The sequence below is a fragment of the Colletes gigas genome, unplaced genomic scaffold (assembly GCF_013123115.1).
Source record: "Colletes gigas isolate AHSC1104 unplaced genomic scaffold, ASM1312311v1 Colletes_gigas_Sc00033, whole genome shotgun sequence".
Lineage (NCBI taxonomy): Eukaryota > Metazoa > Arthropoda > Insecta > Hymenoptera > Colletidae > Colletes > Colletes gigas.
This window is the reverse complement of record NW_025106662.1, coordinates 1,699,509-1,712,963: the sequence shown is the minus strand read 5'-3', so window position 1 is coordinate 1,712,963 and position 13,455 is coordinate 1,699,509. Positions and strand designations below refer to the sequence as shown.

Genomic DNA, 13,455 nt, shown 5'->3' with positions numbered 1-13,455 from the left:
TATATCTTTATAACAATCTTTAGCAACATTTTCGCGTTTGTGACCCTCTGTGCGCATGAAGAACGCTCCTGAAAAAAACCTGGAGCGGTAATTGAATCGACAAGACAGACGATTATTGCGAAGCCGGTTGATATCGCCGATGCTAACGGAAGGAAGAAAAGAAATTCTTAATCGGAAAGTTGTACTGACTCGTCTCGCCAGTGGTGACTATCGCCGGGGCACTTGGGGGACTACGCCCGTTGGCGTTCACGGCTATCACGTAGAGCTCGTACTCCGTGTAGGGGCTGAGACTCCGGACCAGGTAGTACATCGTCGTGATGCCCGATATCTCGGCGAATGCCTGATTCACGTGCTTCGGTTTGTGCTGAATCACGTAGTAGAGCAGCTCGTCGGTACCTTTGTACGACCATGTGAGCTTCACGGACGTCGCGGTGATGTCGGAGACTTGAACGTTTTCCGGAGCGCTTGGCAGAGCTGGAACCGAAAAGCAATCGCGCAACCAACGATTTTAATTGATACAACTTCCGTGCATTTGCTCGCGATGCAGTGACGATTCTTAAAATGAACGTTCATTTTACGAATCATCACTGTGAGAAACTTTCGATCGTCACAGCGGGTTGGAAACGGTGTTTAGCAAGAACAAACGAAGCAAGGAAACGTACAAAGTACATTGTCCTTAACCTCTCGACGTGACACACGAGTCGATTAATTGATTAGTCATCGAAACAGAATCGCGTGCTACGGTTCGCGGAGTATGACCAACGACCGTGATTGATCGTTGTACATTACGTAGTCTGTTAGCCCGCTAATGTGATCTCTGGATTTACGTGAGATTTCGATCCATCTAAATACGAACATTGAACTTTCACCATCGTGGTAGCTTCTATCACCCCGAGATAGGTGACGGCCTTGCACGTGTAGTTGGCTGACTCTTGGACGTTGGTGAGCACAAGAACGTTCTTTCCGATCGGCAGTTTGTCGTCCGGCGTTAAATCAGTCGCTGGCTCCTTTCTCCACTTGACGAAGGGCATAGGAGCACCGGCTGCCACGCAGGTCAAGTTCAAAGACGAGCCCAGCGTTACTTTTTTCATGGCAGGTGGTGGAATGGAGAACGAAGGTGGGACGCGGCGAACTGGGGGGCAAACGGTTATTTATTTATTATTTATCCATTTATTATTATCGTTAAACAACATTACCATGTGATCCAAACGAAGCGTTATAAGCTGGGGGATGTTATTTGAACAGTTCTTATCGATTTTAGTAACACTTACTCGAAAAATTATAAATTCAGTTCATTTTTGGCTCGTTTATTGTCACGGTTAGAACTATCGTTTTTTCTTTTTTGCAGAATTAAATCTCGTTTCTTCAATGAATTGTTTATGTTTACATTCGTATATACGTTATTTATCTAAAATATGTAAATCATACGCATTGTGAAAAATATGCAAAATATAAACTATATTTCCGAACCTCTTTAACTACGAAACAAATTTCAGCCCAAGTTCCATTTTTCTATCTGTTTTCAATAAAAATATGCTGTTTGGACTTCGGTGAGACGACCAGGCTTATGACAAAGACCGCGTTTTTGTCAAGGCCAACATGGGCAAAGTTAGAATTTCATTTATCGAATAAAATGTCATAAACTTGGTCAGCGAAGACAGTCTCGAGTGGTTGCAACTCCAGCGGACTGTCGGATGGCCCACACGTGCTCGGATTCGTATACCTGGGCCTCCCTTGTTCGTAGTTAGTTTTGCACGCAGGCCCAGGGACCGACGCACGCGGTGGAAAGTCCCTGGAGTTGCCAAACGTAGCACCCTCCGCCTTGGACGCCAAGCTACGTCGGCATTGCTGCACCCCCGCCACAAGAAGTTAGCAATATAAAAACGGCGGCATGCCGTGATTTCGCCCTTACCATTTTCAACTATCAGATAGTGCGCTAGCCTTCCATAGTCTATGTATAAGCGCGGTCACGTGTATATTTTGTTGAGTTTTAAATATAATACAACCACTCTCGTACAGTCAGTCTCGTTAGTCCCCTGAAGAAGGGGTGGTCCTTCGAACCTTAGTTTAATCGGCACACCACGTGCAATCTTTCAACATCCGAATCGGTATCCATTCGACTTCGGATTAAACATATGCGTTTGCACGGAACATCCGTCGTCTAGTTGCGATTGGCTACATCGAATGTTGTTTTAAAGGTTCGTGTACTTGTAAAACGTCAACATGATTGCAGTTATCGAGGACAGAAGAAATATAGAAGGAAAATAACGAAAGTTTGGAACAAGAGACTCGTTGCTCCTTTAATAACTTTGTTTAACGGTACGATAGGCCAACGATTATGCTCAAGATTCAACATTGGCAAGGTTGCTGATATAGCAAAGGGCAAAATTGATCCGATAAAATTTATTACGAAGAATCTATAAGATTACTGATTATTAAATGATCAGAAATTATAACATTGTGATATTCAAATTTCGCGAAATCGTTACGCGAGTCATCGCGAGAAACGTCCTGTCTCCTGTGTAACGTTTGCAATGCAATTCCAAGCATGCGAATCCTTTGTGCCGTCAGCTTAGTTTAATTACGTTGCGTTAATTTTAATTACAACCAGGAAAACGACTGGGTTTACCGGACCAGGCTTGAACTCGCGCACCGTTTTTAAAGCCTCGTCGTAGTCGACGGCAACAGAGATAAGAACCTCTTTATTGAGATTTCGTTTCAAACGTTCCTCACGTAGCTGTATGTTCGGATCAAATTTCAACTTACCCTTCACGTATAACATGGCCGTTTTGGAGTACTCGGTGCCGACAGAATTGTTCGCCACGCACTCGTATTTTCCTTGATCCATCTCCTCGGATGCAGTAATCTGCAGCTCGCCTGGGAACACGCACAAAGCGAGAGAATCTTTAAAATTTTTGTTTCGATCGATCCCTTCGACGCAGTCACCCTTTCTTTGGTCCCGTGTTCTATTCGTTAATGATTCCTAACGATGGCCCCGGAATACGTTTCAAAGGAAACAGAACGCGCTTAACATATGTCGAAGCAGGCTGGGTCATATTCGAAATACTATATCGTATAACAGGTTATCTAATTTCACGATTATTTTGTTAAATAACTTTCGGAATATTTTTGGAATAATCGACATGTTTAGAAAATGGTCTTTCAATAGATGAAAAAAAATCAGAGAAATTAGCACAATGAATATACTTCATTGATAGTTTTATAACTTCGAATGCATAGTATTATTGTTACATAGAGGGTGTCCATGAGATTTGCACACAAACTCTGTCACCATATCGTATAGCTGAGAATAAGTCGAACGTTTTGTTAAAATGTTATTAACTTTCTATATGTAGATGACAAATGAAAACGACGTTATTAAACGATGCATTTTAACGTGTTTACGTATATCATGTAGTATATCGGGCATATTGCGTGGTGACACGAAACTATCAGTTACCAAATAAATATATAATTACGATAACCGATTTAGTTGAATTATAGTCAGAACCTCAAACGAAAATAACAAACATATTTACTGGTAACAACTGGGTGGCAATTACTTCAAATAATTGTTTCAAATAACGTGATGTAAAATGAAAGATCGAAACGATTATTTCAGACAACTATTCGAAAATAAAATTTGCCCAGGAGCAACGTTAAAGGTAGAAAAGCTTAGGGGGTCGTTTTTATCGCGGTACCGCGTGGCCCCATTCGTATACATTTTAATCCGTTCGTTTCCTCGAAAGTTATTTTCGGTCCAAAGGGACGCTTCCCGATCCGACGATCGTTTCGGGTTAAAGTTTGAAAAGTACCGGTGGCGGGCGAGGGGCGTGGAGCCGCCGGGACGCGTCCGGCGACGCGTATAAATGCGGCAAATGAAATATCAACGGACTGGTTCTCTCCAATGGGTGTCTACACTTTACACGGGTCGTTGCGGGTCTCTAGCTCGGTTTTTCCGCCGCTAATTGAGTTGGTAGCTGGTCGAGGAACGCGGCAAGGAACGCGCGTCGAGCGACGAGGGCGAGGAAGCTTCTATGGAGGGCGGAAGGGTACAGAAGGGAATGGTATATAGAGGCGACCGGGGAGGGAATCCGTTTCAAAGCCCCGTTACAAAGGCCGTCTATTCCACTTTCTGTTTGGCCTGGCCGGTTCGTGCGCGATTTCCATGATGCATCAAGCCCCTTAGCACGATACCACGATGATGAACTAGCTGTTACGAGGCGTGTGATTATCTCCGTAGACGTCACTCCTTCGGTATAATTCAACCCCTCCTTGGATATCTCCGCCCTTCTCTGCTCCCTTCTCTGTTTCCCTCCCTCGCGTCCCTGTTCGTTTCTCGACTTCCGACTCCCGGCCGCCGCCGATCCCTCGGTTCCCAATGTAAACACGACGAATCAACGGGGGTTTGTTTTCCATCGTTTCGACGTTGACGTTTTATCGAACGACGATGATAATTAACGACGGTAATTAATGGCCGCGTTCAGAACGGAGAACGTCGTACAACAGTTTCCTTCCGTTGTCGGAACCTTAACCGTCGACGGGAAAGAAGGCGAATTGAATCAAAACGTCGAGGCTTCGATATTCGACGAGCGTCGGGTTTAAATATTTTCTTACGAGTGGCTGGCAACTCGTACGGATTTATAGGGTATCGTTGTAAACGTGACTCCCGGGCGACGAAGAAAGAGGGCGAATCGAGGGAGGGACGAGGGGCGGGAAGGGTCGAGGGCAGAAAACACTCCATCACGAGCGAGAAGCCGAGGCGGTTTGATATCACGTACGATCGGAATACATAATCGAGTCTCATCTACAATTTCCAGTAAGCTGACCAGGAAGGAACGCATGGTCATATTGTTATCCCATCCAGTCACGTGCACGTTGTTAGCACCGTTGTGAAAAACTTAGATTGCCGTGAACAGCCGAACGCCGGAAACCGTTGCTCATCCCTTCGTTCTATCCTGTTCTGAAACGCTGGCTCTGCTATATTTCCCCCTCCCCCTCCCCCGGGAAAATTCTTTCGATTAGTAACTACGCGTTTCAAATGGCTTGTACAGACACAGGGGGAAACAGTAAGGTGAACGTCCCCGATTTATATTTGTTTCGATTTCATCAAATATTAAGGGGTTGTTTGTTTAATTTCTTTCAAGCGAATGTTACGTCTAACTTTGTGATTTTTACTAGGTCTATTTAACTAAATTTTAGTTACATATTAACATTTTTTTGTATAGTTTTAAGTAATTGTTTTTTACTGTTATCTCGATAAAGACACGTTTAAATGTCTAAAACGGAAATATCGGAAAAATTCTTAATTAGTACGTTTATACGTTATTAAAACAAATCATGTATATCGAAAATTGGCAAAATGTACGCTGAAAGTGAAAACCTCCGAATTTTTTTACAAACTATGACGTATTCAATGTAAAAATATAATTTTGCTACCGACGAGAGCTAGTGATGAGTGGAATATCCTGTACAAATTTCCGGTTTTTATCCGCGCAAAGAGTTTGTTAACTCATCATCCCCAATTAAACGATGTTCCACTGTATTGTTTACCCTCATCGACATGAATTTTCGACCATCATCGGTTCAAATTTGCACGAACGATCGTGCTTTTAATGTGGTCCGCTAAACGTAAAGTAGAAAACGCGAGGTGGGTCTCGGTCAGCAAACGCAATTGGACGTTCCGCGCGCGAAACACCGGAAGGTTCTTTATGAGTTCAGAATAATTATCGCACGCGAGCCTCTTTGACACTCGTACGGGTCTAGTTACGAGACGGGAACAAATTCTATCGCGTCGACGCAACGGTGTAACGCGCGTATCTTCCATTCGGGTCCCCGATAAAACTCGATGACGTTCAAGTGGTGTACACGATCTATCTAGGTTTGCGTTGCGATAACGTCAACGCGCACGAAAGGGCTCTTTCGCCGTACAAAGAACGCGAAATTGAATAAAGATGAAAATCTATCGCGACGCTCGTTTCTCGCAGTAACAAATAAAAAAAAAGAAGTAAAAAACGACGCGACGATCTAGGAGATTTCCAAGCTCGTTCAAGAGACAATCGTGAGTTCGTGTCGCGGCCCATTGTCGAAACATTTACGCATGGGTCGTTCCGTGCCAAATCGATTACTTTTGCACCCCGGTGTCAGCGATTTTCGTGATATCGAATTATGTTTTGATTCGTATGAAATTAGATGGTGGTCGAGTCATCGTTTTTCTATTTTTGTATCTGTTTAAAAAATATGAGCCTCTGGAGTTTGCTGTTTTTAACTTTTTCTTTGTCTCGATAACGAATTTAATTTTACTATCTGTTTTTCGAGTGTTTAGAAACGCGTGTCCAAGTTTATATATTTGGTGTTTTCAACTGGAATTCTACTACAGTAATGATTCTTAAAATGAGCCTCAGATGTGATTCTTAAGTTGAACGTTTTTATCCCTCTCAACAGTATTTTATTTATAACCGGATAATGCAGTACAGCGATGACTCTTAAAACGAACTCCCCGCGTGATTCGTAAATTGAACATTTCCAGCCCCTCGTTTTTTGCCCCGGTTTTGGCAAATATCTGCGGTAGATTTTGCTGTTTGGCGAGTCGGTCTCTTCGCCGTGCCAACAATGGCGGAACATTTTTAGGAGGACGGCAGGGGCACGTTTCAGCTGTCAGTAGGCAAGAAGGAAACATTTTTCCTCGAGTCCCTTCCTCGGAGGGACGACAACAGACGGGTGTACGTCTCGGCATAAATATGTACAAAGATATCGCGGACGGAGAACGTACAGCGGGATGCGAGAGAAGGAGCAACCTGACAGAAACGTCGAAACTATTTGTGTGTTTACCCACCGGTATTGAAATATCTTTCCCTTATATTTCATATTACGAGCGGTAAGCGCGAAATTTACGCTCGGTACGCAGCGACTCGTGCTTTATTCACTATCGTCTATTTCCCCTACTGTTCGTTTTCGTTTTGCCCTCCCAAGTGCCTCGAACCCGGCAAAGATACGGCAGGAAAGGAATATGGGATAGAAACCGATGTGGCCGATGACTTCGAAAGACGGGCGTGCGTCGTTCCCTCGATTCGATTGAGATAGAATGCAAACAGAAAATATGTTTACCTCGGGGCTACAGGCTTCTTCTGCTCGGTTTGCGTTTCTCTCTTTTCCTCGTGTCGTCCAAGGAAATGCACCAAAGATTTCTATCGTGTTCGCGTTTCCAGCGTTTTAATCGTTCACGTAATTATACCTAGCCGCGGTTACTTCGTCGATCACGCGGAAAAGTCAATTATACTTATCGGGAAATATTCGTGTGCGCGCGAGTCAGATTGCAGCGGAAAAAAAGAAAAGTCGTGGAAGGGAAAAGCGAGACAGAGATTCGTCCGCCATGCTTTTCCAGCGGTGCACGTTCGATTCAGTCAAAATATAAACGAAAAATATGTTTACATTGTAGCCCGCGCTTCTGTACACTCGAATCACGTACGTTCGTTTCGTTTCATTTTTCAGCGAGCTTTTTCAAATGTAAATATTTATTATTTATTTACTTTTAACGTTACATCCGCCCGAATGGGTGATCAGCAACCACGTTAATTTGCAGAGTGCCTGCAGACTCGTATTTCCACAATGGTCGTGTTTCAGAGTGTTTTCCTTGTCGAGCAAGAATGGTTTAACGTACTTGAATTATTTAAAAATTTTTAAGTTGTCAACTCGAAGCACCGGTCTATTCTTTTTCAAATAACAAGTCTTCCATTCAAATATATCAATCCTTGTGCGGTGCGAGTTTAGAAATATTAATTGTTGCATTGATTTTACGCGATAAGTGCCTTAGAGTATCCACGATTTATCGAAGTTAATTTTTCCAACGGTTCAAGTACACGTTCGACGCGACCTCGATCCAACTTGAACCGTCCACTCGACCTCTTCCGCGCTATCTGAAACGCTATTATTATTAAGACTGCTTTTTCCGGGAATTTAACATGCTCGACGAGGTGCATGAGTTTGTACGTTCTTCATCAAGCGAGGGCAGTAGACGTCGGCTACGTTATAAACGATCGATCAATCTGTTAACACGTTGATTACCGGGCCATTTTGATGAAATGTAAACTGGAAATGTGTTTGCAATTTTAACGTTTTCAGTTTAATTAGGATCGTCTTTCGATGTGCGTACCATGCGAAAAAGGGAGAATCTTAATTTTAACGAATTTTTAATTCAACGTTTGTGCAGTTTTGTCACTGACTGTGTTGCATTGCAGAGTAAATATTCGAGTTTCACAGTTACAAAAAATTGAGGTATACCGTGGAAGAATAGAGAATGTCAGGACAAAAACCCAAAATTGGGTATTGTTTAATTGAAAAGCTTAAAGATCAATGATAGGTAGAAGATATAGGAAGAATTGTATTATGTATACTGGTACAAATTCGTGCATAATTATGGAGATTAAAATGTTTTGTTAACGATGTAAATATTGAATCAAACAGTTATATGTGAAATAAAACACGGCTAAAGTGAAATGACATAAACGACGGCTGAGTAACGTTGCAGCAAAGACGAAGGAGAGTTGTAAAATAGCTTGACAACTTCTTCAAGCGATTTAAGAAGATGCGAACGACAGTTTTTTCTCAAGCAGAAAGTTCACCAAACGGATCCGGAGTAGCCGACTGAAAATAAAATTAAAAACATCTTGCTTTATTACGAGAAAAATATTATTTTAAATTGCATCTGTCTTTCTCTCGAAATTATGTTTTTCAATCTAGCCGTCGCGTAATCTCCGGAAGCAATCATCCGTTTTTCTACAAATTTTGTGAAAATATTCTGCGTAAATTGTCTCCAATCGTAGCCCACGATTTTCTCTATATCTCGATCATTTGATTTTATAGAAATGTTTAAAGTTGATTTTTTCATTTCTAAATTTTACGCTGCATTGAAAATAACAGATTTTTGTTAGTCAGTATAAATTTTGGTTTGAGACGTTTCAGTTTCGATTGGGAGTAAATAACTAGGCCATTTTATAATATATTTCACTTTTTAACAATTGAAAAATAGAGTTGAAAGTTACATTTATATTTTTTGAGATGTCTATAATTTTCATTTTGTAATTAGGGGAAAGGAGGTTTTAAAGTAACAGGTGCAAGTATTAATAGTCAATTTATGACAGTGCTACCAGTCCGAAATGTTCCATTACTAATTATATTGTGTCGTGCGCCAAAATGGCGATTATACACTGCATTTTAATCAGTGTTGGACAAAATGTAATTCGATTACATTCGCTACGATTATTTCAACGAAGTAATTATGTTGCAATTACGCTGTCATTACATTGTAATTACACGATAATTACACTGTCATTTCATTGTAATTGCACGATAATTGTACAGTAATTATACCCGTGAATGATTTACGATTATCATTATACGGATAATTATCGTGTAATTAGTTTGTAAAAGTAGTCGTGGCGAATGAAATTACCACATTTTAGTCAGGTAATGGAACATTTTTTATTACTTTAGTTTTGATTTTGCCTAAATTTCGTTTCTTCGTTCAATTCGTTCTACGCAACACTGATGTTTGTTTTTGGTTCTGTACGTTATTTGAAATATCATTTTTTTTTAAATTTCATCTTGGGAATTGTTTTAGTTCCATAGTGAAAAGTTCTGTCACCCATATATGGATGTCAATCAGTGTTAAAATGAAATTAGTTACGTTGCAAGATATTGCCAGAAGTATTTGGGGAAAAGACATAATTATTTGTAGGTCAGCCCGATACTTTCAGACGGTTCAGAGGCGGCGTATTCCTTCAAAATACACAGATGTCACGACAAACGTCTCTCTTTTGGCTCGCGAAGGGTTGTCGGAGCGCAGCGGATTAACGTCAGAAACGTCCCGGTTCGCTAATATAAGAGAGAACGACGGAAGACGAGAAGATTATGCGGGCATGAAACGTCTTTCGCGAGGATTCGAGGCAGCCACGTCGGTTCGCGAATGCGTTCCGCCGGAAAGGAAATCGAATTACTCGTTAACGTTCCCACACCCTCCCCTCCTGCGTCGTTCTATTTGCTAGCAATGAAACGAGCCGTTAATTGTATGCAAACGTAGCTACGCAAGGTCGTTTCGTTTCTTGCGGCCAACGACTCGCGGAGTCGAAATGAAAATTCCTCTGTCGACGAGACAAATTTTCCGACGCGTTTAACCGCCGGGGCAATTTTTTCTCCATTCACCGCCGTCCGAAACGGATCTGGAAACTATCGAGCAAGCGTAAGTCTACCCAGCAACGCTCTACCTACTCGGTGTATAGTCTACGCTTCGAAAGATGGCAACTCTTTTTAAAGGAGTCTTCTAACAATCCGCGTCAAACAAATCGATTCTCTTTGGTTATCTTTTTAAAGTTAGGAACTTTAAAATTATGTTTACAAAACGGTTTGATAGAATTCGTAAAAATAACGAAAGTACAGTCATTGGGGCAGTAGTCAGTGGTTAAACGCATTTTTCTCGAAACTATGTTTTCGAAACTGGCTGATAGGATACCACGAGTTCTGGTTGATCGATTGACTCGACGATTATAATAAACCTTGAGGAGACGTGTATTTATAATTGGAACTAGGAGCGTTTAAGATCTGACGTGTTATTCTATTTCTTTATTAATCTCAAAAACGTTAATCTCAAAAATTAATATTTCGACTTTAAAGTGTTAGCAATAGAGATATTTAATTTTTTTTTAGTTCGAGCTACGATTGTATCTTTACTAAGTAGAATATATTTTGAGCTCCTACGTTTTTTATTATTTTGTGCAAAAAAAAATTAGTTCTATGCAAGAGAGGTGAGAGAGAAAGTCGCAGAAAACGGTGATTAACGAATGATTAAAAATAAATGTAAGAATTGTTATTTTACACTTAAAGTTAGCGTCAAAAGAATGACACGATGGGTTGACCTAATATTTGGACTCGGTTGACTGGGCTAATAGAGAAGGCAAGAGAGTGGAAGCGGGCGAGAAAGGTAACTTAGTCGATCCCCTGGTCCGGGTACAGCCGGCGGCGTCGTAAGTCAACCCCCGAGGGTAAAGGGGTGGTCTAATGGCCCGAGGGGAGGTTCTCGAGGGGGTTAGGTGGGCGGGAAACACGGTGGAAAAGAAGATCGTAGCTCTCTATAGCTGCGTAACGCGTCGGGCGGCAAAGAGGTGAAAGAGCAGAGGGTTAGAAGACCGGACGAACGGTGAGAATTCCAGCAGCACAAGTGTTAAGACGAGCTCGTTTCACCTCGGGCTTGTTTCGAACTTTGCCCTTCCTCTGGCGCCTCTACGACCGAAGAAACTTAGCCGGAGAATATTTTACGAATGTCGAGTGGAAACGTTAAACCTTACCGGCTTCGAGGCCGGTTAAAAACCGTGGAGGACCATAGCATGGTTTACGTCCCTCGACTGTCGCGCGATTATCGAGAAGCTGGTCCCCGGTAGCGAGAAATCGTGATATAACGCGTTTCGCGATTCGAGCTGCCTCGGTTATTACGACGATATTCAAGGTTCCGGTGTTCCAGGCCCGGTGCATTCCAACATTATCGTTACGGACAATTACAGAAGTTTCGAAACGATCAGGATATTATGCCGGAATTAAGAGAGGAAATAGGCGAGCTGCGAGTGCGAGGCTGCAGCGAAGAAACGACGATAAGAGACTGGTCTAAAAGAACAGGCGAACACCGAGGATCCCAGGGCAGGTGTTAAGCACCGGCCGTAGTAGCTCCGGGCTTGTTTCGAAGTTCAAGCCCTGCTCATCAAGCCTCGGAGCTTTAACGCTGGAAATTTTACGAGTGTTGACGAAGCGTTAACTGCCCTCCCACGCTTTTACTTTGCCCCCGTCCCTCTCTCTCGAGGCTTTACACGCCCGGGCTCGGGGAAAATATAATTTAACGATTCTCGATGCGTTAAGCTTTTCGCCGGTTTAGGTCTTCGTCGCGTAATTACGCGTCGCGTCCTTTGAGCCCCGTTTTCGGCGGTTTCTCGCTTCCCGAACGCGACGTGACGCTCGGGGCGCGTCGGTGGTTTCGGGTCGCGGCTCTGTCTTCCGTCCCAGCTGCTCCCCGCGAACGCTGCCAAAGGTCTAATGAAACGTTAAATTGGTTTATCTTCGCGTGCCGGGGAATCCGCGCGAGTTTAATTCTCTTCAATTATCGTAAAGTGCCCCGGACGCTGACCAACGCGGCCGTTATTTTAATACGCCGCGTACGGCGGGGCTGGCCGCCGTGTCTAACTTTAATTAATTTGTCTCGTTTGCGCGATAAACGGAAATGGAGATCCGCGACCGCATTGTCCGGGCGTGTAATGCCACGTCCTATACCCGCTTTCCGTTCCTCTCGCGCCTTTTGTTTCCTCTACCCGCGAAGAATGTCGAAATTACATTCGCATCCGAACATCCCACGAAAACCGGCTTTCGCCGTCCGACTCGCTATTTTCCTGCATTTTCGATCCGGCAATTTCCAGCCGGGACACGGTGTGTATACGTACTTCGAACGACGTTCGAAAAGTTTTCTTCGTCGAAACCTCTCCTCCGCGCCCATCGACCCTGGATGGGATTTCGTGAAATTTAACAACAATGCCGGAGCAACGAGGGCACACTTTCGGGAGTTTCGAGCACCACTCTATAATAACCCAAGGATACTTTGATATTGCTAACGTAAATTGCGAATGTACACACTACCTTCAACGAATGCAAACAACGGTACTGGCCGACTTCTAACAATAGACGTTAGAAGCGAACGTTACAACGCTATGGCGCGGTACAGCCCAGCGAATATAATTTGTTGAATTTGAGTAACGCGAGCACGGCCACTGTCCCTCCGAACTTGGCATTTGAATACCACAGCTTATTAACTCTGAGAAAGATGTTCTTAAAAATATGCTACATGCCACGTTAAACTACTCAATTTAATAATACACAGTATGTCGGAAAAATAACGGAACTTTTTAAATTTAATGAAAACTGCTAATGCCATCTATTGAAACAATATGTAACCTGAAAGTTGTATATTTCCTCTACAAAACAAAAGCATCATTATTGGAATCGACTAACGGATTGTCAAGTTATAACGGTTAAAGTGGCAGTACCTTTTGTCACTTCGTCGCAGAAACACAATGGAACAAAGAGCAAATATTAAATTTTGTTTCAAGCTCGGGAAAACTTTTACAGAAACATTTCAATTGATGAAAAAAGTTTATGGTGATGATTGTTTGTCCCGTATACGTGTGTTCGAATGGTATAAACGATTCCAGGACGGTCGTGATGCTTTGGAAGGTGACCCAAAGCCAGACCGGCCAAAAAAGAAAAATCGCGATGAGTTGATGGAAAAAGTACGTAATATGATTACCTACGATGCGTCTTGAAGTATGAGATGAGTGGCAGAGGTATTAAATACGACTAATGACATGATTCATGAAATTTTGACGAAGGACTTAAAGAAACGGAAAGTCTGTACTCGATTTGTTC

At 42.7% G+C, this 13,455-nt stretch overlaps 1 protein-coding gene across 12 annotated transcripts in view; it reads right to left on the bottom strand.

The window, feature by feature from the left end:
* Positions 1-13,455, bottom strand: part of LOC122402145 (tyrosine-protein phosphatase Lar) — a 564,511-nt gene that overhangs the window by 25,228 nt on the left and 525,828 nt on the right. For all 12 annotated transcript variants that reach the window (XM_043404713.1, XM_043404716.1, XM_043404711.1 and 9 more), the window contains 3 exons: positions 2,767-2,877; positions 857-1,132; positions 190-474 (listed from right to left, as the gene is read on the bottom strand). In XM_043404713.1, the coding sequence (XP_043260648.1) occupies positions 190-474; positions 857-1,132; positions 2,767-2,877 (672 nt within the window). The remainder of the gene's footprint in view (positions 1-189; positions 475-856; positions 1,133-2,766; positions 2,878-13,455) is intronic.